The sequence below is a fragment of the Oncorhynchus keta genome, chromosome 12, assembly GCF_023373465.1.
Source record: "Oncorhynchus keta strain PuntledgeMale-10-30-2019 chromosome 12, Oket_V2, whole genome shotgun sequence".
Lineage (NCBI taxonomy): Eukaryota > Metazoa > Chordata > Actinopteri > Salmoniformes > Salmonidae > Oncorhynchus > Oncorhynchus keta.
Window position 1 is genome coordinate 21,980,767 of NC_068432.1, and position 25,052 is coordinate 22,005,818.

Sequence of the window (25,052 nt, forward strand, 5' to 3'; positions counted from 1 at the left end):
GGCCGATCCAAGCAGCAGTCCTGCCAAAGATACGGCCATTGATCTCTACATGTCAGAATCCACAAAATAACGCTTCCGAATGGTTCTCCATCGACATTCTACTGGACAGGAAGTAGAGCTAATTGCTGGAGGAGTATACATTGCTTACAGAGTTTCTCCAAGCTACAGGTAATTGGAAGAAAGAGTCAAAACCTTCTGAACCAGTTCAAAGGCTTTAGCAGTTTAATGTTACACTGTAAAAAGGGCTCTAAAGTGGAACAAAATGTTTTGCTGTGTGACTAAGAGTTTTTTTGGGGAGCACTGTGCGACTAGGAAAACCCCCCAGATAATAATTGTTTTAATGATAAGGCTACACTCTAACGTTGTTTCCAAGTGCACTAAACAAAAAAAGCAAGTGCAGATTCGATAGCGTCATAGTTGCACCATTACTACAGCAAAAACAGCTTGCTTGAAGCCCAACCAGTTCAAAAGATCTGACCCATATTACCTGCGCAGCATTTTTATCTTCCTATAGTGGCTTGCCGGGACTGCAGCTTACATTCATAAACCATGTCATGGGATGTTCTAAAACTACTCGCGAGTCATTCATGTTTTGTTTACTCTTTGTTCAGTCATGTTACTTCATTGGCAAGCTAACAACCTGGTAACTTTACCAGTATATCCAAGCATTTTGTGGCACAGAAAGAAAGGAACAGGGATGATAATCCTGTGTGGCTCAGCTTGTATAGCAATGCCAGGGTTGTGGCTTCAATTCCCACATGGGATCAGTATGAAAATGTATATACGTAAATTGCTATGGATAAGATGGTCTCCTAAATTGTAATTGGATAGCTTCTTCAGGATATCAATGATCATAGCATTTTTTGTGTATACACAATATGTATGTACGTGTATATATACAGTACCAGTCTGCAGCAGAGGTAACTCTGGGTCTTCCTTTCCTGTGGTTGTCCTCATGAGAGCCAATTTCATCATTTCAAAGTTCTTGACATTTTCCATATTGACTGACCTTCATGTTTTAAAGTAATGATGGACTGTCATTTGTCTTTGCTTATTTGAGCTGTTCTTGCCATAATATGGACCAAATAGGGCTTTCTTCTGTATACGACCCCTACCTTGTCACAACACAACTGATTGGCTCAAACACATTAATAAGGAAAACATTCCACAAATTAACTTTTAACAAGGCACACCTGTCAATTGAAATGCATTCCAGGTGACTACCTCATGAAGCTGGTTGAGAGAATGCCAAGAGTGTGCAAAGCTGTCATCAAGGCAAAGAGTGGCTACATTGAAGAATCTCAAATATAAAATATATTTGGATTTGTTTAACACTTGATTCCATATGTGTTATTTCATAGTTTACAATGTAGAACATAGTAAAAATAAAGAAAAACCCTGGAATGAGTCAGTGTGTCCAAACATTTCACTCTTCAGTACTGTGTATATATATATATATATATATATATATATATATATATATATATATATATATATATATTGTTTTACAAAGCATAGCTTTATTGTGCATAAGTCAATGGAACTTGGAGATACACAGAGAGCCACCCAGTCTAAGGGCTTGCTGGTGCTGCATCAGCGATCTTCTTGGCTGCTGTATTGGCTGTCTTATGGACTTTCTAATTGTGCTTCTTGGAGAAAAGCATGTTCTTCATGAACTTAGTTACGACCCCTTTCATGGACTCATAGCGGTTTGATCTGGGCTTCTTGATCCCATTCCTGTGGGCCATACGGGACTTGTGGGTGGTGTGATTCTTTGCCATTTCTGTTCTGTGGCTCTGCCACACGTACGAGATGACAACCGGAAGAAAGCAATGATCATAGCAATGAATGAATGACAGATTTCTTGAATGTTGTCAGGACAAACCTGACATTTTAAAGAGACAGTGTACAATTTTAAATGTAATGCATCTCAGTAGGAACATTTTGCTTTTACACATTGTAGAAACCTAATACTCCTCAAATGACTTTGGAATTTCAATAACAGGGATTTGTATCAACATATTTTAATAAACTCTTTGCAGTGTTACATATTAGTTTAAAAAGTGGCTACAATTCATAAAGGCCAAATATAGGCTGTATCTCAATCAATTGAAAAAAAATGTTATTTTATGGTGCTCCTACATTCCATGTGGTGCTCGTAATTAAAAAAAGATTGGGAGCACCAGTGCTACTGATGAAAAATGTTGATTTAGAGCCTTGGCCATGTGTTTCGCACCATCATAACAGATTTTATCTTGTGTTTTTATCCTTATCCAGAAATGAGAATTAAAATTGTCTGAGGATGGTGCTAGACCATCTGAAATAAAAAATGTAATGCTTTAAATAAAGGTTAAATCAAGGTCATGTGACATGATTGCGCACAACACAGTGCTCTAGATTGGAAAGGGTGGCTGAGGAGATGTATTTCAAAAAACATGCAACAATTTCACAGATTTGACTGAGTTACAGTTAATATCATATAAGGAAATCAGTCAATTTAAATATATTCATTCGGCCCTAATCTATGAATTTCACATGACTGGGAATACAGATATGCATCTATTGGTCACAGATACCTTAAAAAAATGATAGGGGCGTGGATCAGAAAACCAGTCAGTATCTGGTGTGACCACCATTTGCCTCAGGCAGCGCGACATATCTCCTTTGCATAGAGTTGATCAGGTTGTTGATTGTGGCCTGTGGAATATTGTCCCACTTCTCTTCAATGGCTGTGTGAAGTTGCTGGATATTGGCGGGAACTGGAACACAAAGTCAAACACGTTGATCAAGAGCATCTGAAATTATGCTCAATGGGTGACAGATCTGGTGAGTATGCAGGCTATGGAGGAACTGGGACAGCTTTCCAGAAATTGTGCACAGATCCGTGCGACATGGGGCTGTGCATTATCATGCTGACACATGAGGTGATGGTGGCAGATGAATGGCACGACTATGGGTCTCAGGATCTCATCACGGTATCTCTGTGCACTCAAATAGCCATTGATAAAATGCAATTTACTTCGTTGTCCGTATCGTATGCCTGCCCATACCATAACCCCACCACCAGCATTGGGCACTCTGTTCAGAACGTTGACATCAGCAAACCGCTCACCCACACGTAACCAAACAAGCTGTCAGCCATCTGACCGGTACAGTTGAAACCGGGATTCATCCATGAAGAGCACACTTCTCCAGCGTGCAAGTACCCATTAAAGGTGAGCATTTGCACACTTAAGTTGGTTATGAAGCCGAACTGCAGTCAAGTCAAGGCCCTGGAGAAGACAACGAGCAGGCAGATGAGCTTCCATGAGACGGTTTGTGAAATTTTGTGCAGAAATTCTTTGGTTGTTCAAACCCACAGTTTCATCAGCTGCCCAGGTGGCTGGTCTCAGATGATCCCGCAGGTGAAGAAGTTGGATGTGGAGGTCCTGGGCTGGCGTGGTTACACATGGTCTGCGATTGTGAGGCTGATTTGACGTAGTGCCAAATTCTTGAAAACAGCGTTGGAGGTAGCTTATGGTAGAGAAACTAACATTAAATTACCTGGCGACAGCTCTGGTGGACATTCCTGCAGTCAGCATGCCAATTGCACGCTCCCTCAAAAATTTTGACATTTCGGGCATTGTGTTGTGTAACAAAACTGCACATTTTAGGGTGGCCTTTTATTGTACCCAGCACAAGCACCCGTGCTGTTTAATCAGCTTCTTGATATGCCACACCTGTCAGGTGGATGGATTATCTTGGCAGAGAAGAAAAACTCACTAACAGGGATGTAAACAAATGTGTGCACAATATTTTAGAGAAATAATATTTTTGTGTGTATGAAACAATTCTGGGATCTTTTATTTCAGCTCAAAAAACATGGGACCAACACTTTACATGTTGCTTTTGTATTTTTTTTCAGCGCAAAATGGTTGACATTGGTAGTATGCATGGGGCTGGAGCAGGGCTTCCCATACTCGGCCCTCGGGACCCTAAAGGGTGCACATTACATTTTTTTCCCCAAACACCACACATCTGATTCAAAGCTTGATGATTAGTTAATTATTTGAATCAGCTGTGTAGTGCAAGGGCAAAAAATCAAATGTGCACCCCTTGGGGTCCCAAGGACCGAGTTTGGAAAACCTTGGGTTAGTAAATCATTTCACAGGCAATCATCCAAATCACACCCTCACTCTCGCTGAGCGACACACCATGGCTTAGGGAAATGCCCTGTAATCTTCAGCCAGCCCAAATGCACCAGCACAAACTAAACTGTACAGTAGGTCCTCTGCCCACGACGGGAGCAATTTTTCCATCATTTTATAATAGCAACCCAGTGACATGCCACAGCAATTCCCCATCAGTTTTTTGTTGTTGCATGTTGTTTGATTATAAATGCATAGAACATGAGAAAGGTGATGCATGGTGTTATATCTGTGTGTGAGTTTGTGTAAGTATGTATGTACAGTATGTATCTACAATATGTGTGCGCATCATGAGGAATTATTCAAAGAGAAATGTATTTTACCGTAGCTCTTTGAAGGGCTCGGCCCTGACGTGTGGCGTCTCCACAGAGTTGCTGAACACGGCTCCCTCGGCACCTGCAATCACAGAACCACAACATTAACCAGGAGACCTGGGTGGATAAATTGAGGCAACATCTCAAGACATCAGTCAGGAAGTTAAAGCTTGGTCACAAATGAGTCTTCCAAATGGACAATGACCCCAAGCATACTTCCGAAGTTGTGGCAAAATGGCTTAAGGACAACAAAGTGAAGGTATTGGAGTCGCCATCACAAATCCCTGACCTCAATCCTATAGAAAATGTGTGGTCAGAACTGAAAAAGCATGTGCGAGCAAGGAGGCCTACAAACCTCAATCAGTTACACCAGCTCTGTCAGGATGAAAAAGGCGAGGCTTGCAAGCCGAAGAACACCATCCCAACTGTGAAGCACGGGGGTGGCAGCATCATGTTGTGGGGGTCCATTGCTGCAGGAGGGACTGGTGCACTTCACAGAATAGATGGCATCATGAGGCAGGAAATTTACGTGGATAAATTGAGGCAACATCTCAAGACATCAGTCAGGAAGTTAAAGCTTGGTCACAAATGAGTCTTCCAAATGGACAATGACCCCAAGCATGGTCAATTGGTCAAACAGTTCTATTTCTGTTTCATCAGACCAGAGGACATTTCTCCAAAATGTACGATCTTTGTCCCCATCTGCAAACCGTAGTCTGGATTTATTATGGCGGTTTTGGAGCAGTGGCTTCTTCCTTGCTGAGCGGCCTTTCAGGTTATGTCGATATAGGACTCGTTTTACTGTCGATATAGATACTTTTGTATCTGTTTCCTCCAGCATCTTCACAAGTTCCTTTGCTGTTCTGGGATTGATTTGCACTTTTCACACCACAGTACATTCATCTCTAGGAGACAGAACGTGCCTCCTTCCTGAGCGGAATGACGGCTGCGTGGTCCCATGGTGTTTATACTTGCGTACTATTGTTTGTAAAGCAACAAAATGTGTGAAAAGTCAAGGGGTGGGAATACTTTCTGAAGACTGTACATCAGAACAGGAGAGCTCCTCCTAGAACAGATAGTTAAGCACAGAGTTATCTTTCCACATGGGCGAGGGAGCGCTTCTCTATGCATATTTACCCTCGCCGCTTTCAGAGCGAAAATCTGAGAGCTGTAATTTAAGAACAACCCTAAAGTAATAACGGCCCTGTAAATTTTCTCAAGTACTCTGGTACCCGACCATCATCCCGTTCCTATAATTGAAATAACCCCTTTTTTTCGAGGTGTTTTTTTGTCCCTACGGTGACTCAACGAACTTTGAAATAACATTTAGTCGAGACCTTTGATCCACTAGCCTGATTCTGCTTACTGTGATGCAGCACCCTAACCTTAGGTTTTATTCAATAGCACAGGGTGGGACTACAGTTGCTCAGAGCTAAAGTTAACTGTGTGGAGTAGGTGAGACTTGTTGGACATGGCGGCCCATATAGATCTGTGGCTTCAGAGATTATGTCCATTGATTTGGCATCCCAGTGTGGTATTGAGCGACGGGCCGATGGCTTGCAGAGTGGGGAGGTCTGTCAGGAGGAATGGGCCGAAATTCACCCAACTTATTGTGGAAAGCTTGTGGAAGGCTACCCGAAACGTTTGACCCAAGTTAAACAATTTAAGGGTAATGCTACCAAATACTAATTGAGTGTATGTAAACTTCTGACCCACTGGGAATGTGATGAAATAAATCATTATCTCTACTATTATTCTGACATATCACATTCTTAAAATAAAATGGTGATCCTAACTGACTTAAGACAGGAAATGTTTACTAGGATTAAATGTCAGGAATTGTGAAAAACTGAGTTTAAATGTATTTGGCTAAGGTGTATGTAAACTTCGACTTCAATTGTATTTGTAATTGTGTTTTAGATAATTGTCTTGCTGAAAGGTGAATTAATCTTCTATTGTCTGTTGGAAAGCTGAACCCAGTTTTCGTCAAGGATTTTGTCAATGCTTAGCTATATACTGTTTATTTTATCCTAAAAATCTCCCTAGCCAATGCCGATGACAAACAATGTGATAGTCAGTGATGTGTTGTCTTGGATTTGCCCCAAAACAACTCCTTCTATTCAGGACAAAAAGTTAATTTCTTTGCCACAATTACTGCAGTATTACTTTAGTGACTTATTAAAAACAGGATGCATGTTTTGGAATATCTTTTATTCTGTACTGGCTTCCTTCTTTTCACTCTGTTAGCATTAAGTAACTATAGTACAATGTTGTTGGTCCATCTTCAGTTTTCTCCTATCACAGCCATTTATCTTTGTAACTGTTTTAAAATCACCATTGGCCTTATGGTGATATCCCTGAGCAGTTTTCTTCCTCTCCGGCAACTGAGTTAGAAAGTGCGCCTGTTTCTTTGTAGTGACTGAGTGTATTGATACACCATCCAAAGTGTAAATAATAAATGTTCCATGCTCAAAGGGATGTTCAATGTCTGCTTTTTTGATAACCCAACTACCAATAGGTGCCCTTCTTTTCGAACCATTGGAAAACCTCCCTGGTCATTGTGGTTGAATCTGTGCTTGACATTCACTACTCGACTGAGGGACTTTACAGATAATTGTATGTGTGGGGTATGTTAAACACTAGTATTGCACACAGAGTGAGTCCATGCAGCTTGTAGTGTGACTTGCTTAGCAAATGTTTACTCCTGAACTTATTGAGGCTTGTCATAACAAAACGGTTGAATACTTTTTGACTCAAAACATTTCAGCTTTCCATTTTTAATTAATTTGTAAACATTTATAAAAACCTAATGCCACTTTTACATTTCGGGGTATTGTGTGTAGATCAGTCACACAAAATCTACATGTTATCAATTTTAAATGTAGACTGTAACACAACAAAATCTGGAAAAAGTCATGGGGTGTGAGTACTTTCTTACGGCACTGTATATGTATTGGCAGCAGCACGGCAGCGTTGGTCCTCCTCTTCGTTGCAGGATTGGCAGGTCTGCTCTGTGTTGGGTTTGAAGAGCTTAGCTTGGTGGGGGAAGTTAGATCCATTCTTTTACTTTGACAGCTTTGCTTCTGGGAGTCACATCTCCTCAGCAGGGGTGAAGGGAATGGCTATGAGACTGGACTTCTGTGTTGTAAAGTATATGGATGAAACGTAAAACAACTCCACTTTTAGGGGGTCCATCTGTTGTAAATTCAATTGATTCGACATGATTTGCAAAGGCACACACCTGTCTATATAAGGTCCCACAGTTGACAGAGCATGTCAGAGCAAAAACCAAGTCATGAGGTCGAAGGAATTGTCCGTAGAGCTCCGAGACAGGATTGTGTCGAGGAACAGATCTGAGGAAGAGCTGGCTGCCTTAGAGCTGGCTGCCTTAGAGCTGGCTGCCTTAGAGCTGGCTGCCTTAGAGCTGGCCTTTTCCAGGTACAGCATAAATTACTGCTAAAGATTAAAACATTCTGCCAACAAAGTAAATAGACCAGTAGTGTATGTTAAGTATTTGACAGTATGGGTAGGCTACAGCATTGCTGTGCGATAAGAGCACAACATCATTGTCTATTTAATCTCAGAGCCTATACCAACTCAGGACATATAAACTCAAACTATTGATAAACTAAATATTGAACAAAGATTAATCTTTTGCATGCCGTGGTCTAATCACAATAGTTCAAAATTATACAGCAAATAAATGGCTGTCACCATAAAAGGTGAATGGAGGCGTTTTTCATCCTGAGTTTTCAGGCTTGTTCACGCATGCACCGTTTTACGACAGTTCTGATTGATAACGGGAAACGTGTATGTATGGATTGCGCCAAGTTTAATAATTCTCAATATATTTTTGTACAGTATATGCGCAGACTTTTAATAAATGGCGCATCCAAAAATGTAGTGTGAAATTTAAGCAACGGTTATAAATGAGGCCCCAGATTTTCTGAGCAATCTTTCCAACTATTGGACATGTAAACGCCTTAATCAGCGTTGATCTGTGCATGTGCTACCACGAGCAAGGCGAGCTTCCAACTTTTGCGCAAGTGAGTTCGGAAAAACTGAAAGTATGCATCTTTGAAATTGTTTTCACGTACAACCTTTAAATGTCCGAACTCAGAATAAAATATTCTTCATTTTAAGCGTGGAAATCGAGTCTGCAGCATGAGCATGCTTTTGCGGCACAGTCGATAGCGCGCCGGACCTCGGGCTCGAAGGCCTGTTTCATTACATTTCGATTTAAATGTTTACATGCTTTGCAAGAACGATTTCCCTAATAATTCCGTTTGCATGGGCACATCTAAAATCAGGCTACCTGATTGGGCTTTGATAAATGCGGAAAATCGGCAACCAAAATAAACGTTTCAACACATCGATCATGTTTCAGTGTAATGAAACAGGAGGGAGCAACCCTCGACCTTCGAGCCCGTGGTCCGCCGCTATCGACTGTGCCGCAAAAGCATGCTCATGCGGCAGACTCGATTTCTGTGCTTATAAACCCAGGGTCGTTACAGAACTATCAATAAATATTTACAATAATTGTAATGTATTGTGTGCCTGTAACTTAATGTAGACTACAGCACATGCATATACCCACAGACTAATGAGACTACACTCAGAAAAAAAGGGTTCCAAAAGAGTTCTACTGTCTAGAGGAGAAACCTTTTGGTTCCAGGTAGAACCTTGGGTTGATGTAGAACCTTCTGAAGAAAGGGTTCTACCTGGAACCAAAAATGTTTTTCAAAGTGTTCTATGGGGACAGCCAAACAACCTTTTCAGGTTCTAGATAGCACCTTTTTTTCTAAGAGTGTATAGCGGATAGGAGACATCCCACAGTCCCCAACCCCAAATAGCCTGTCACAAGTAACCCACCGACTTACAGAGCAGAAAATAAAACTACACTACACTGTAGCCATGAGCCCTTCAAGTAATTATCCAGGCCTCACAGCCAAAACATTGCCCTTTGCTCAATTGGTATGGAAAAGAGTTGTGATGCAGCTTTTATGGGGAGATATTTCACATTATGGTGTCTCGTACGGTAAGCGACTATTATATTATGGAGAGAAAGGTGGTCAATACAGTGCCAGCTTAGCGGTAACAAATGTAACAAATTTCACAATTACTTTTTTGTGTAAAAATGCTGACAGAGAAAAACTCAGCCCCCCGCCTGACAGCCGAGATTGACATTGATCGGGGAGATACACAAACCATTCAAACTTGCCAACCATATCCATGAAGAGTAATAGAGGCTGTCCATATGTAATGTTATGTTCAGAAAATACATGGTGAGGGTGTGTGATGAGCTGTCAAGACAGCAGCATGTCAGAATACTGTACAGTCAAAGCCAGTTTTGGGGAGGGATTTACAGATGATGGGCCTCTTTTGGCAACAAAAAAAAATCACACTTAAGTTGAGTACAGTCTGTTGAAGTTTGTTTCAGTAGGTGTATTCATACAGTTAAGAGGGATTCAACCAACAATATAACCCAGCATCGTTTTGGCAAAATGCACAACACGGCATTAACACATTGAGTTAGAACCTGTAAAATGTGTACTAAACAGCCAGTGCAGTATGGCAAAAAAACACAACATCAGTTCCCCATTCTGACACAGTAGGGCCCAGACAGCCTTCTCTCAAACACTACTACCAGCCAGCTAGCCACAGTCCATAGATGAAAATAATAGATGATCAAAGCCCCTGGGAGAGAAATGATTAAAGCGACTCATTGTGGACATACAGACTGCAGCCGTAGTCAGATCAAGACCAGGAAACAAAAACACTGTGGGAAGATAAAGGCTGCCTTTAGCCTTTGGCTGTATGCACAGTGTGTGGCTGAGTCTGTGGTGCCATTCAGCCTAACTGACAGATCAGTACTGTTAGTTAGGAGAAAGGACTGTAAGCAGTACAGTATGTGCCTTTTTGGTATTATGCATACCACACAGTGTCTATAATGTCTTCACTTTCACACCTTAATTAGAGAGCTAAGTTAATGTGATGCAGTCCTAATATGGACACTGTAATAGTGAATGTTTGATATTCCCCATATGCAGCATACTGCATAGTTGGGTATCTGGTAATACAATGGGGTTCAACATAGGGAGCAGTGCTGGATAGGATCAAAGCTTAGTTGTACTACGTATGGCCTTAAATCAATAGCCAGCCTATGAGATTCAATCGACCAATATCTTCTCACATCACCTTATGGACTTTAGTCGACTTTCATACATAGGCAACCACACACGTGCACATTTTATTATCTGTTATTATCTATGCATAGTAATTTTAATAACTCTACCTACATGCACATATTACCTCAATTACCTCGACACCGGTACCCCAGCACATTGACTATGTACCGGTACCCCCTGTATATAGCCCCGCTTTTGTTTCAGTGTTTACTGCTGCTCTTTAATTATTTGTTATTCTTATCTCTTTTTAAAAAAATGTATTTTCTTAAAACTGCATTGTTGGTTAAGGGCTTGTAAGTAAGCATTTCACTGTAAGGTCTACTACACCTGTTGTTTTCGGCACATGTAACAAATACAATTTGATTTGATGTGTGCACAAGCGTGCTTACACACACACGCTCACACACTCACACGTTTGTGAACGCGCACACTCACATGCATTCACATTCACACACCTCTCTCTTAACGCTCCATTGGGAACCTGACTGGGCCAACTCTCCCAGTGACATCCTGTAATGCACCGGCCATAAACGTCCATAAACAGATTGAGTGAAAGATCGATAAAGCCATTTTAGTTTTATTTCCAACTTCCCACATAATGTCCCTTCTGAAATTATTCTGTCAATGTGTTTCCATTACGTCTCCTTCGACCCTCCCAGTCCGCCAGTCTCCTGCTGATCAATCAGCGCCTTATGAAGCATGCAGCAGGATATATCACTAGTGTTTGGAGGCCTCATAAACATTCACTTAATGTCTTCCATAGCGACTGGTGGTGGGATAGAGGGAGGCGATGGAGAAGAGTATATGGGCAAAGGATGACAAATGTGAGACGTGTTTTTAAATAGCCTATGTAGCACAGTCTGTACAGACCGGGCCTCCCAGTGAGAGGTTATGTTGTTTATCCAGACATATCAGTAGGCATTACGGCTGCACCCACATTACATGGCCTGCGGGTCTTCCACATCAGTAGTATTTCACTGGGATAGCACTGCTGCTGAGCTGATATCTGGATCTACTGCTGTATTTACACTAGGATGTTCAAGGGCCTTTCTTATGAGAGCAGACCTGTATCTACACATAGGATCAATCAATGTTTAAATTACCTTTGGCTATCATGATTTCATAGATGTATATCGATTGAGATGGGATAGATGAGCACAATTTTTTTACATGTATTTAACCCCTCATTTTTGGAATGAAACATTGTAAGCCCTGTCTAAGCCGGGGGGTCTTGCTTCCATTCAGTCACAAGAGCATTAGTGAGGTCGAGCACTGATGTTAGGCGATTAGGCCTGCTTCGCAGTCGGCGTTCCAATTCATCCCAAAGGTGTTCGATGGGGATGAGGTCAGGGTTCTGTGCAGGCCAGTCAAGTTCTTCTACTCTGATCTCCACAAACCATTTCTGTATGGACCTCGCTTTGTGCATGGGGGAAGGAAAGGGCCTTCCCCAAACTGTTGCCACAAAGTTGGAACCATAGAATCGTCTAGAATGTCATTGTCTGCTTTAACGGTAAGATTTCCCTTCACTGGAACAAAGGGGCCTTGCCCGAACCATGAAAAACAGTGCTATTATTCCCCCTCCAACAAACTTTACAGTTGACACTATGCATTCGGGCAGGTAGCGTTCTCCTGGCGTCCACCAAACACAGATTAGTCTGTCAGACTGGCAGATGTTGAAGCGTGATTTATCACTCCAGAGAACTCGTTTCCAGTGCACCAGAGTCCAATGGTGGCGAGCTTTACACCACTCCAGCCGACTCTTGGCATTAGGCATGGTAATGTTAGGTTTGTGTGCGGCTGCTCGGCCATGGAAACCCATTTCATGAAGCTCCCGACAAACAGTTCTTGTGCTGACGTTGCTTCCAGAGGCAGTTTAGAACTCAGTAGTGAGTGTTGCAACCGAGGACAGTCAATTTTTACGTGCAACGCACTTCAGCATTCCCGCTGTCCTGGATAGTCGAATCCACTAATTTGAAGGGGTGTCCACATAGTTTTGTATATATAGTGTATGTACCTCAATTACCTCATACCCCTTCATATTGACTCAGTACTAGTACCCTGTGTATATTGCCAAGTTATTGTTACTCATTGTGTATTTATTCCTTGTGTTATTATTTTTCTATTCATTCCTCGTGTTATTCTTTTTATATATATTTTTATTTTCTTACTATTTCTATTTTTTTTTATCTGCATTGTTAGCAAGGGCCCGTAGGTAAGAATTTCACTGTTAGCCTACACCTGTTGTTTATGAAACATGTGACAAATACAATTTGATTTGATTTGTATATTGCCCCGTTATTGTTATTTATTGTACTATTTTCTGTTTTTATTTGCAAATGTTCTTACTTTTTAACTCTGCATTGTTGGGAAAGGGGTTTGTATGTAAGCATTTCATGGTAAAGTCTACACCTGTTGTATTCGTCATATGTGACAAATAAAATGTCATTTAATTTCCAATTCATGGAAACACTAGTGCAGAATCCATAAATAGGATTCCAGCAATAGTACTCAGAGAGAGCAAAATCCAGGTGGCCGAATGCAGGGAAATTGGAACCATATATCTGCCTTGGGTGCAGTGCCATTTAGCGGCAGAATTACATAAGTTTGTTTCCAAGGACCCGGTGGACCTTTTATAGTGAAAGTGGCTCTCGCTTCTGGAACAAAAGTGCACTTGAGTGTTGGGGAGAAGTAGGTTCTTGGACGTGATGTACAGTTGAAGAGTGCTCCAGGGATCCTCAGTAATACACTAGATTGCAGATTATAATTAAATAAATGTAGCATCAGCCTCATTGTTGCAGTAAGTCAGACAGGGGTGGGATGGTTGCATTGGTGAAAGCGGTGGGGAGGAGAAGAGCACACCCCACATATATTTTTTAAAATTGTGTACTATGGTATAAATATTATAGAATTCACTTTAGTGTTTCTGCAGACTTTAATGTCGTATTCACTGTAGTGTTTTTGAGGACCAAAGTAGGCAAAAACACTACAGTCAATACTGTTGTATTTACTGTGGTATACTGTAGTATTTAGAGTTAACTATAGTGTAACTACTGTAGTAAAAGAAAACCTTAGTAAATACTATAGTAATTAATGTAGTGTTTTTGCAGATTGTAGTATACTGTAGTATTTACTATAGTGTCTTTGCGGACTGTAGTATACTTTAGTATTTACTGTAGTGTTTTGCATACATTACTGTAGTATTTACTATAGTGTTTTTGTTTTGTTATCTTTGACATGGAAATGGAGGCTTTTTCCTTCAGGAAACCTACTGGAGAAACAGTAAAATACCACATTTTCCAAAACCTGTAGCTATATGACACTGGGGGTCTGAACAGATAGTTCGGAGCTTCTGCTCTTTTCTATAACCCGTTGGGAACACAATTTATGGACTATTCTTGGCATAGATTTCTCACTTATAGGTGGACAAATTGTGATATGGTGGAGGGGAATTGGCAGGGTATATGCAAATGAAATAGTGTAGTATTTATTATAGTTAGATCCAAGTGAATTGTTTTTGTGGACTTTACTGTAATATTTACTAGTGTTTTTTTGTTGCGGATAATACTGTGGTAAATACTCCAATATTATTTGAAAAATAAACTGTAGTAAACACTACAACATTCTATAGCATTTACTACACATGATTGAGGGTTAAACAGCATGTAGTATAGTATTCTAAAATTTACTATAGAATTTAATAGTAAGTACTGTAGTATTCTATAGTAAACAATTTTTTAATGTGAGACAGCATCAAGAACATGGCTAAACAGGGACTGATAACTTGTAGATATTAAAAGGGGAAATAGTTTGTTAGTAAAGTATTTTAAGGAGACTACTGCAGATGGCGTGAGAGTGATGTTTAATACACCAGAACATATTTATTTTGTAGCTGATCATTTTTGATGCACAATTGCAAGTAAATGTTTACTGTATGTATTGATTTTCTATATACTTGTATATTAAGTACTATATTTGCAACGTCATGATTTCACTGTGGCTTTCAAGTAGTCTACTGTCATCTGGTCATCCGGTTTATAGCTACAAACTTCAGGTCTCACACCCGTACATTAAGTACTATATTTGCAACGTCATGATTTCACAGTGGCTTTCAAGTAGTCTACTGTCATCTGGTCATCCGGTTTATAGCTACAAACTTCAATGCTCACACCCGTAGCAGGCTCCTAGTATAGAGGGAGATGGAGCGGGATGGGAGAACAGAGTGTCAGTGGAGCCGATAACATCATCCTCTGCTACCAGGCCATTTGTCACCCAAGGAGCTACTGTAGCATGGAGCTGTACATGGAGCTGTGGAACACATCACTGTGCCTTGTGGTTAATCAAGCTCCGGGAAGCCACAGTCTGGAAGAGTGATATAACACTGATGAGTGTGTGTTTGTACAGTGTGTGTGTGTGTGTGTGTGTGTGTGTGTGTGTGTGTGTGTGTGTGTGTGTGTGTGTGTGTGTGTGTGTGTGTGTGTGTGTGTGTGTGTGTGTGTGTGTGTGTGTGTGTGTGTGTGTGTCTGTGTGTGTGTCTGTGTGTGTGTGTCTGTGTGTGTGTGTCCTTGGCCAGACCTTGGGAGGAACCATTAGAACAACAGGCCCATTGCAAGAGTAAAGTGAACAAGGAAAAAAGGACAGTCATTGTAAATCGAAAACCGATCTCATACTGCTGCAAAAGTCACCTAAAGAATCTCAGGCTTACATTTAAGTCCATTACCAATGCCATCCATGTTCCAAGATACCATTAGTTATCATGGATCAGTGGTGGATGCAGTTAGATGCTATTTTCATTGGAAGTGAGGTATACATCAACACCAAGACCATCCTCCCTCTCACATATCCTTGACAGGAATTATATATCCTCAAAATGAGAAGAAAAACATTATACGTCTGTAATGCCAGTGACATACAGTACTGTGCCTTCAGAAAATATTCACACCCTTTTATGTTTTCCACAAATTTGTTGAGTTACAAATTGGATTAAAATGGATTTAATTGTAATTTTTGGTGAACGATCTACACAAAACTCTGTATTGACAAAGTGGAAGAACAATTCTAAAATAATAATAATTAATTTACAGCAAATTCATTCATATATTTTGATTAGACAAGTATTCAGCCCCCTTAGTCAATACATATTAGAATCACCTTTGGCAGTGATTACAGCTGTGAGTCTTTTGGGTCTCTAAGAGCTTTGCATACCTGGATTGTACAATATCTTCCCATTATTCTTTTTAAAATTCTTAAAGCTCTGTCAAGTTGGTTGTTGATCATTGCTGGACAGCCATTTTCAAGTCTTGGCATAGATTTTCAAGCAGATTTAAGTCAAACTGTAATTAGTCCACTCAGGAACATAGAATGTTGTCTTGGTAAGTAACTCCAGTGTATATTTGGCCTTACATTTTAGGTTATTGTCCTGCTGAAAGGTGGATTTTTCTTCCCGTGTCTGTTCGAAAGCAGACTGAACCAGGTCTTCCTCTAGGACTTTGCCTGTGCTTAGCCCTATTCCATTAATTTTTATCCTAAAAAACTCCATAGTCCTTGCCGATGACAAGCATAACCATAACATGATGCAACCACCACCATGCTTAAAAATATGAAGAGTGATACTCGGTGATGTGTTTGTTGTGTTGGATTTGCCCCCCAAATAATGCTTTGTATTCAGGACAAAAAGTTCATTTCTTTGACACATGTCTTTGCAGTATTACCTTAGTACCTTATTGCAAAAAGGATGCATGGTTTGGAATATTTGCTATTCTGTACAGGCTTCCTTCTTTTCATTCTGCCATTTAGGTTAGTATTGTGGAGTAACTACAATGTTGCTGATCCATCCTCAGCTATCTCCTATCACAGCCTTTTAACTCTGTAACTGGTTTAAAATCACCAAATCATGGTGACATTCTTGAGCGGTAATGGTTGGGTGTATTGATAGACCATCCAAAGTGTAATGAATAACTTCACCATGCTCAAAAGGATACTCATTGTCTGTATTTTACTCAGCTACCAATAGGTACCCTTCTTTGCAAGGCATTGGAAAACCTCCCTGATCTTTATCGTTGAATCTATGCTTGAAATTGACTGCTCGACTGAGGGACCTTACAGATAATTGTATGTGTGGGTTACAGAGATGGGGTAGTCATTCAAAAATTATGTTGAACACCATTATTGCACACAGTGTGAGTCCATGCAACTTATTATCTGACTTGTTGGGCAAATCCTTACTCCTAAAGTTATTTAGGCTTGTGATAACAAAGGGGTTGAATAGTTGTTATTGACTTAAGACATTTCAGCTTTTCATATTATAATATATATATACATTTTTTACATTATTCCACTTTGTCATTATGGTGTATTGTGTGTTGATCAGTGACACACAATCTATTTTAAATTCAGGCTGTGACAAAACAGAATATGGAAAATGTAAAGGGGTGTGAATACTTTCTGAAGCTCTGTATAAACAAGACTTGATAGGCAAACAATGCCTCCATGATTTTGCAAATGTCCTGCTGGGCTCTCAAACACATCTTGTTTGTCAGAGACACTCATTGCTGTAAACCCTGAGATTGTACTGACTTCACGGTTACAATCTAATCTAGCTTTGTGACCTGTGGTGGGCTCGCTTTATGTGGAACGTGAAACCAAGCCCTAGGAAGAGGCCCAGGTAAAGCAGAGTGCAGAGAAGCAGAGGACATAACTCACTGGCTTTTATGGATTCTTTATCATCTACTTAGCATGGTCACCTGACAGAAATCCAATGGTCACTTTGCAAAGCACATTCCCCATTCATACCTGATCAAATGGTGAAATGTAGTCTCCCTCTCATGCCTTAAATAAATGTCATGTATGACACTCGTCACACAGTAAAACCCTGCTGCTCTTTATGATCTTCTTACTGAAAGCTGGCGCCACAAAGAGAGAGAGAGAGGAAGGGAGGAGGATAAACTGAGGAAGAGAATGAAGTGAAATGGATGAATGTCATCATATTCAGGAATGACTTGGCTATAATGTTGATGGTAATGCAGAAGGTGAAACATAAATAAAGTTTGGTTATCATTACTGTCATATTTCCATTACTCCTTTACTATTTCTAGGAAAGGATATACAGTACTTCACAGTTCCAGGTCTCTCTCGCTCGCTCTCTCTCTCTCATAATCTATCTATTCTCTCTCTCTCCCTCTTTTTTTTCTTACAGCAGACACAAGGTGCACTGAACCCTGGGAAGCACAAGGCATGAGGCTATAGACCACTGCAGCCCATGCGGACTACTGGACACTGATACAGAGCAGTGGATTCCAACAACAACCTAGAGCACCAGGACTGTAAGACAGTGACCCCAAATTAACCAGGTCAAAGGGGACCTGCTTTAGGGTTGTGACCCCATCATCAACAGTCTGGACCAGCACTGCCAGGTAGCCACCCACCATGAGTGGATGTGAACCTAGCCCTATACAGTAATTAGATACTGGCTGAGAGTGGAGGAAAATGAGGTCAGGTCAAGTGGCTCTCCAGCAGTCATACACTGTAATACACATCACAGCTGAAAGTCTGAAGACCATCATGATAGATACAGTAAATAGGAAGAAAATAAAGGCATGGTTGTTTGGCCACAGGGTGATATCTGTATCTGTATCATGCTCTCCTTATAAACCTGATATGAATTAAACATTTCCCATTTTCTCTGACGGGTGTCATATTACGGACTAGGGATTGTAAAAATATTATGGAGTTGGCATTCTCTGCCCCATCTGTTAGATCAAGCATCTGGACTGGCGTAGTGATTACTCTCTGGGTGATGTGCTTAATGTGTGAAGAGACAGACACATCACTAATGGATGGGACTACTTTCTGCATGTTGCTTTTCTCAATCCACATTGACATCCCCCTGTGTAGCATCTAAAATGGGGTTTGCCACATCATCTGTGCAATTCTAATAACGTGGTGATTTTTATGTCTGTATGCAGTATGACATGATTTAGCGATAGATTTGCATACCCTAGCGTACCTGTAGACTTCCAGCCTTTGTGCTGCCGCAAGTTAGCATTGGCTCGCGCAACTACCTCTAACTTCTTTCCTACTGTATGCAGAGAGATAAAAAGGGCATCTGCCAGAATCTCGCAGTATCCCTTTCTTACCATATCTGTTTTCGAGCTCCTCCCTCATCAGTGTACTGATGTGGTTATTAAGTGTGCTATTCAATTTAAATTAGCCTCCACTGCAGTGAGTCAATGGGCTCTAATTGAGGCTAATCAATGAGCCTTTAATTATAATTATAACAAAAAAACAGCAGCAGGTAATGTCAGTATTCTGTGGACTCCTGCTAATTATGGTATGGGAGAGACAGGGGGATAGAGAGGGATGGGGGGAATATGGGAATACTCTATTGAGCATGCTCCATTAAAAATCTGGAATTCCCTGTTCAAAGCAGATTTGAATTGCCACAAAGGAGTGCTCCATTGTGTCCTTGCATTTCAGGCTAATTCATTATTTTCTCCCATTGTTTTTCCTGTGTAATTGATTACGTGTGGTTTCCTAGGGAAGACGATGGAGGATCGCTGTAGACTGCTCGTGGCACTTCTGTACTGTACTGGGCAGGCTCACGAGAATGTACAGTTGAAGTCGGAAGTTTACATACACCTTAGCCAAACACATTTGAACTCAGTTTTTCACAATTCTCGACATTTAATCCTAGAAAACATTCCCTGTTTTAGGTCCGATAGGATCACAACTTTATTTTAAGAACGTGAAATGTCAGAATAATAGTAGAGAGAGTGATTTATTTCAGCTTTTATTTCTTTCATCACATTCCCAGTGGGTCAGAATATTACATACACTCAATTAGTATTTGGTAGCAATGCCTTTAAATTGTTTAACTTGGGTCAAACGTTTCGGCTAGCCTTCCACTTGCTTCCCACAAAATGTTCGGTGAATTTCGGCCCATTCCCCCTGACAGAGCGGGTGTAACTGAGTCAGGTTTGTAGGTCTCCTTGCTCGTACATGCTTTTTCAGTTCTGCCCACACATTTTGTATAGGATTGAGGTCAGGGATTTGTGATGGCCACTCCAATACCTTGACTTCATTGTCCTTAAGCCATTTTGCCACAACTTTGGAAGTGTGCTTGAGGTCATTGTCCATTTGGAAGACCAATTTGCGACCAAGCTTTAACTTCCTCACTGATGTCTTGAGATGTTGCTTCAATATATCCACATACTCTTCCTGCCTGATGTGCATCAGTCCCTCCTGCAGCAAAGCACCCCCAAAACATGATGCTGCCACACCCGTGCTTCACAGTTGGGATGGTGTTCTTCAGCTTGCAAGCCTCCCTTTTTCCTCCTAACATAACGATGGCCATTATGGCCAAACAGTTTAATTTTTGTTTCATCAAACCAGAGGGTATTTCTCCAAAAAGTACGATCTTTGTCCCCATGTGCAGTTGCAAACCGTTGTCTGGCTTTTCTATGGCGGTTTTGGAGCAGTGGCTTCTTCCTTTCTGAGCAACCTTTCAGGTTATGTCGATATAGGACTCATTTTACTGTGGATATAGAAACGTTTGTACCTGTTTCCTCCAGCATCTTCACAAGGTCCTTTGCTGTTGTTCTGGAATTGATTTGCACTTTTCGCACCAAAGTACGTTCATCCCTAGGAAACAGAATGTATCTCCTTCCTGAGCGCTATGACTGCTTCGTGGTCCCATGGTGTTTATACTTGAGTACTATTGTTTGTACAGATGACAGTGGTACCTTCAGGCATTTGGAAATTGCTCCGAAGGATGAACCAGACATGTGGAGGTCTACAATTTGTTTCTTGAGGTCTTGGCTGATTTATTTTGATTTTCCTGTGATGTCAAGCAAAGACACAAAGATTTTGAAGGTAGGCCTTGAAATACATCCACAGGTACACTTCCAATTGACTCAAATGATGTCAATTAGCCTATCAGAAGCTTCTAAAGCCATGACATCATTTTCTGGAATTTTCTAAGCTGTTTAATGGCACAGTCAACTTCGTGTATGTAAACTTCTGACCCACTGGAATTGTGATACAGTGAATTATAAGTGAAATAATTTGTCTGTAAACATTTGTTGGAAAAATGACTTGTGTCATGCACAAACCTATAGTTTGTCAACAAGAAATTTGTGGAGTGGTTGAAAAAACAGTTTTAATGACTCCAACCTAATTGTATGTAAACTTCCGACTTCAACTGTATATGCAACGTACACTGCCATTTTGCCACAGCTCACTCTGTCTTAATTAAAGGTCTCCAGAGTGCACAGTGTGTGGTCTCGTGTACAGTATACAACCATTACAGTTCTTCGGGCTTCTGGCTTATTCAGTGACGTACAGTATTACCATAATATTACTCACACAGCTGAAAACAATTGCTCTAACTGATAAATCATAACCCTATTCTGCTCCACAATGGTGTATTAATAACCAAAAATATATATAAATAATATCCACCTTGTGAGGAACTTGCAAACGTTATGTAAAAGCAACAGTAAACAGTTGAACTTTGAATTGCATTACAACAATGTTGATATCATAATACAGCCGTGCAGTCTCTCAGGGGTCTCTCATTGGACAATAATCCATGCATTCTGACGGGGGCATCACAAGGATCACAATCAAACTCACTTCCTCCAGTGCTCTAGTCAGAAATATTTCACTTTTGTTTTCCTCAAGTGTCAAGCTTATATTTTCATTTCATTGCATTCAGATGGATACAGTTACACTACGCCTGGATTTATATAGCAACGCTCCATTTGGAGACCGTCTTCAAAGAGTTTCAGATCACTGTAATCAAGTGTTACCCTGCAGCACTGATTGAGCCTTGTGTTACAAAGCGAGACACATACGAATGAAACAATTAAACTCCATTTTTGCCTCTGAAAGCCAATTTTCGAGCCACATTTAAGTCGCAGATTGCTTTTTCCATCAATCAAAGGCTGTATTCTTATCCCGAAGTTGCTTGTTATGTTCTCTGGATGCAGCACCTGTCGCTCTTGTGTAATAAAAAATACAATAATTTCAGGGAGTTGATTAGCTTTTTAGAGATCTTTGATTTACTTCATATCACAGCTAGCACCAAATTGCAAAGTTAGCATGATTCCAAACACCTCCCATATTCCCCATTGGACCCTGGGGCTTCCTGGATCAGTTTTTACAGTAGATAGTGCAATAAATGCCTAATGAATGCAGCAAAAGCTCTATCATAGATTTACAATGACCTCAGTTGGGCCAATTAAAGTTATATGCTCAGCATAATTATGCATTTTATTGGTTTGGACAAAAGCATTCATTTGGTAATGGCATGTGACAGTTTTATAGGAATCTGGCCTCACTTCATCCTGTCTGATGGACGGAATGACAGAGGGAAAGCGGTCAGCAGCAGCTTCTCCAGGCCTGAGATCATTGGCTATATTTATTGATTCACACAGCTGTTGTTTGGCATGGTTTGAAGCACACGCAGATAGGCATAGATGCACACACACATACACACGCATGCATAAACACATATACTGTATGCCTGCATGCCCAACCACACATATGCACAGAAACTATTAGTACAACAGAGGCCTATTTAGAACTAAGAAGGCTTTTCGACTGACGACTGTGGTTGCCAAGGCATCTGATGAACCCTGTGGCCCTTGGCAGCCCCATCAAAAAGGGTCAGAGATAAATGGAGTAATTGAAGAAACATCACTACATTTCTTATCTTTCCCTACCCTCTCTCTCTCTATTCCTCCCTCCCTCTCTCTCTCTGTACCCCTCCCCCTCTCTCTCTGTACCACTCCCTCCCTCTCTCTCTGCATCCCTGTGCTTAGTGGAAGGGAAGAGAAAGGGGAAACCTTGTCAGTTGCACAACTGAATGCATTCAACCGAAATATAGTTGAGTTGAATAGGGTAATGAACTCTGGCTGAGGAGCTGAGGGGGAAATAAATGTAGATGAGTGTTGTGAGTAATTGCTGCCTTGGGAGGGATGTTCAGAGATTATCAAATGCATGGAAAACAACCTGAAAACGTTCACCCTTTTTCTATGAATGTGAATGAATGATTGAAATGATTGGATTTGTGTTTTCTACATATTTTTGATTACCTTACTCAGATAGTGTACCAATATTATACAACATAAAAGTGACAGAATCTGCTCTTGTTCAAAAAAATTGGATGATTTCTCCAAATCGAAATAATACAGAATCACTCATCGTCCCTTATAGAAAACTTAGACGCAGAGTCTTTTATGTCTTATAGTCTAATTTATGTTAGACAGTTCTTTAAATGTGAGTTGTCAATTATTATTTTGTCTGTGATGATTGTTCATTCAATTGTTGACTAGCCGTCAAAGGGCAGCTATTTCTTGCTAAATTTCAATTAACTGTAAAATGATTACATCCAAAAGATCACCACACTTAAAGATGGTGAGCAGTCAAGTTTAAAAGTCCAGTTCAATAAATTGCTAGTAGACTTTTGAGTATAATGCAGTGTCTGATCCAGTAACCTACCTGTCACCCGTAGCCTCTCTGCTCCCACCACCACCTCCTGATCATCAGCAGAGAACAGCAGCTTCCCTGTGCTAGATTTCACTTCCAACATCTTCCCTCGAGCACGCACTCCACTGGATCCTGGGCAGAGCAAAAGGTGTCAGGAAAAGTCAGTGAAGTTTAGGTAGCTGCTATATGAAAAACCAAGAAAGACAGCTTGATTTATGCAAGGAGACAATAACTGAACTATAACTACAGTCAAATACTTCAAGAGTAAGACAAAGTAAAGCAGATCAAAATATAGAATAAACGCAGCCCGACATCAAAACAAACAGCAGAGAAAAAAACAACTCCTTTACTTGGATGATCCTGAAATGGTTTCATGTCGTGGGGAGAAACAAGCGATCTGAGCAGAGGGCGACTGACACGTCATGAAAACAATTGATTCTGCTTCGCTGTGTCTGGAGTGGAGTCTCTAGCATACCGTATTCCTATTGCTCACTGATCCACTCAACATCTTTGCACGATAATCAACAGCCAGAAGACAAATGTTACTGCAGTTTACCATGTGAGTAGTGTTTGTCTGTAGCTGTTCATGGATCGAAATGTTTGTTTGGAACAAAAGAGAACTCTCATCCATGTCAATGGATTTTCATTGCTTTGTACGGTGTCCATATTAGGATAAACCCTCCATGGATGTGTGACTGTCTCCGATCGTGTTGCATGATATTACCTGCAATAAGTTGTGTGACCAGCTGATTCTTCCCATTGAGGATATTGATGGACACATTTTTGGAGGATTGCAGTAACAGTGGGCTGCCCTGCGGAGACAAAGCAAGTAAACAAACAATGCAGTTCACAAAAACACAAACCCAACAATAGTGACCCTAGTGCTCAGTGTGAGTGTGTAACTAGGACTGTATGTTTTACAGATCATTTCCATTAGCCCACAAGTCAAGAGCCAATCTGAAATGCAAATCACGTCTGAACCCTGGATCTGTCTTACGTGCCAAAGTAATCTTGCATGCTTCAGTCAAGTTCTTAATTAAAGATAGTAGGCAGCCATTGTGTTGCGCTTAAAGCCGGCAAGATAATGCATCTCATATATATTATAGATAATATTATGGCCCTTCATGCTTATCAAGGTTCCTTTCAGCTAAGCAGTACAGGAAATAAACAAAAAAATGATATTCCTGAATAGACATATGTCACTTTAACAATGTGGTTGATTACATGAGATTCGAATTAAGAGGTTATGTCATATTGTTCTTTTAGTATATTAGGCCCCACTGGCAAACGCAGGAATGGTTCTTGTTCTGCTGCGATTCATGGAATTGAATGTCTAGCCTCCCAGACTCTTTCTCCTGCTACAGTGTGTATCCTTAGGACCTGCTTTCATGTACACTGATTGTGCCGCCTCTCGTCCCTATTAATGGTTTGTTCCACAAAATGAGTGCCTTTTGCATCCCTTTGATATTTTGAGTAGAAATTGTGCACACATATTGTATTTTAAAAGCCTGTTTTATTAAATGAAGTGCCCTTTAATATACCATAAAACTTAAATTAAACGCCTGTCCCTTTTAATAGCCCGGCATCGAAACACATTTCAGCAAATAAACACTGGGTCTAAATGAATTGTTTACGAGTGAACTTCAGTGAGTACTGCAAAGATTGAAAAAGAGGATAAAGGAGAGCAACATCCTTGCCATGGATGAGACAACAGTGTTGCATATGACAGAATGGGATTTATGGCTGGTTTAAGATGAAATCGTCAACCCTTTTACTTTACTTGGCACTAAAACCTTTCAGAGTCATAGTTTCACCCTTCATATCACTGCCGTCCACTCACCAATTGTATTCCTGAAAACTGCCATTTACACATGACA

General features: G+C 40.6%; 1 protein-coding gene across 3 annotated transcripts in view; it reads right to left on the reverse strand.

The window, feature by feature from the left end:
* LOC118391136 (delta-sarcoglycan-like) overlaps positions 1 to 25,052 on the reverse strand; it is a 284,512-nt gene that overhangs the window by 22,836 nt on the left and 236,624 nt on the right. For all 3 annotated transcript variants that reach the window (XM_035782189.2, XM_035782190.2, XM_035782187.2), the window contains exons 4-6: positions 23,900 to 23,987; positions 23,188 to 23,307; positions 4,511 to 4,583 (exon numbers count right to left, since the gene is read on the reverse strand). In XM_035782189.2, coding sequence (XP_035638082.1) covers positions 4,511 to 4,583; positions 23,188 to 23,307; positions 23,900 to 23,987 — 281 coding nt within the window. The remainder of the gene's footprint in view (positions 1 to 4,510; positions 4,584 to 23,187; positions 23,308 to 23,899; positions 23,988 to 25,052) is intronic.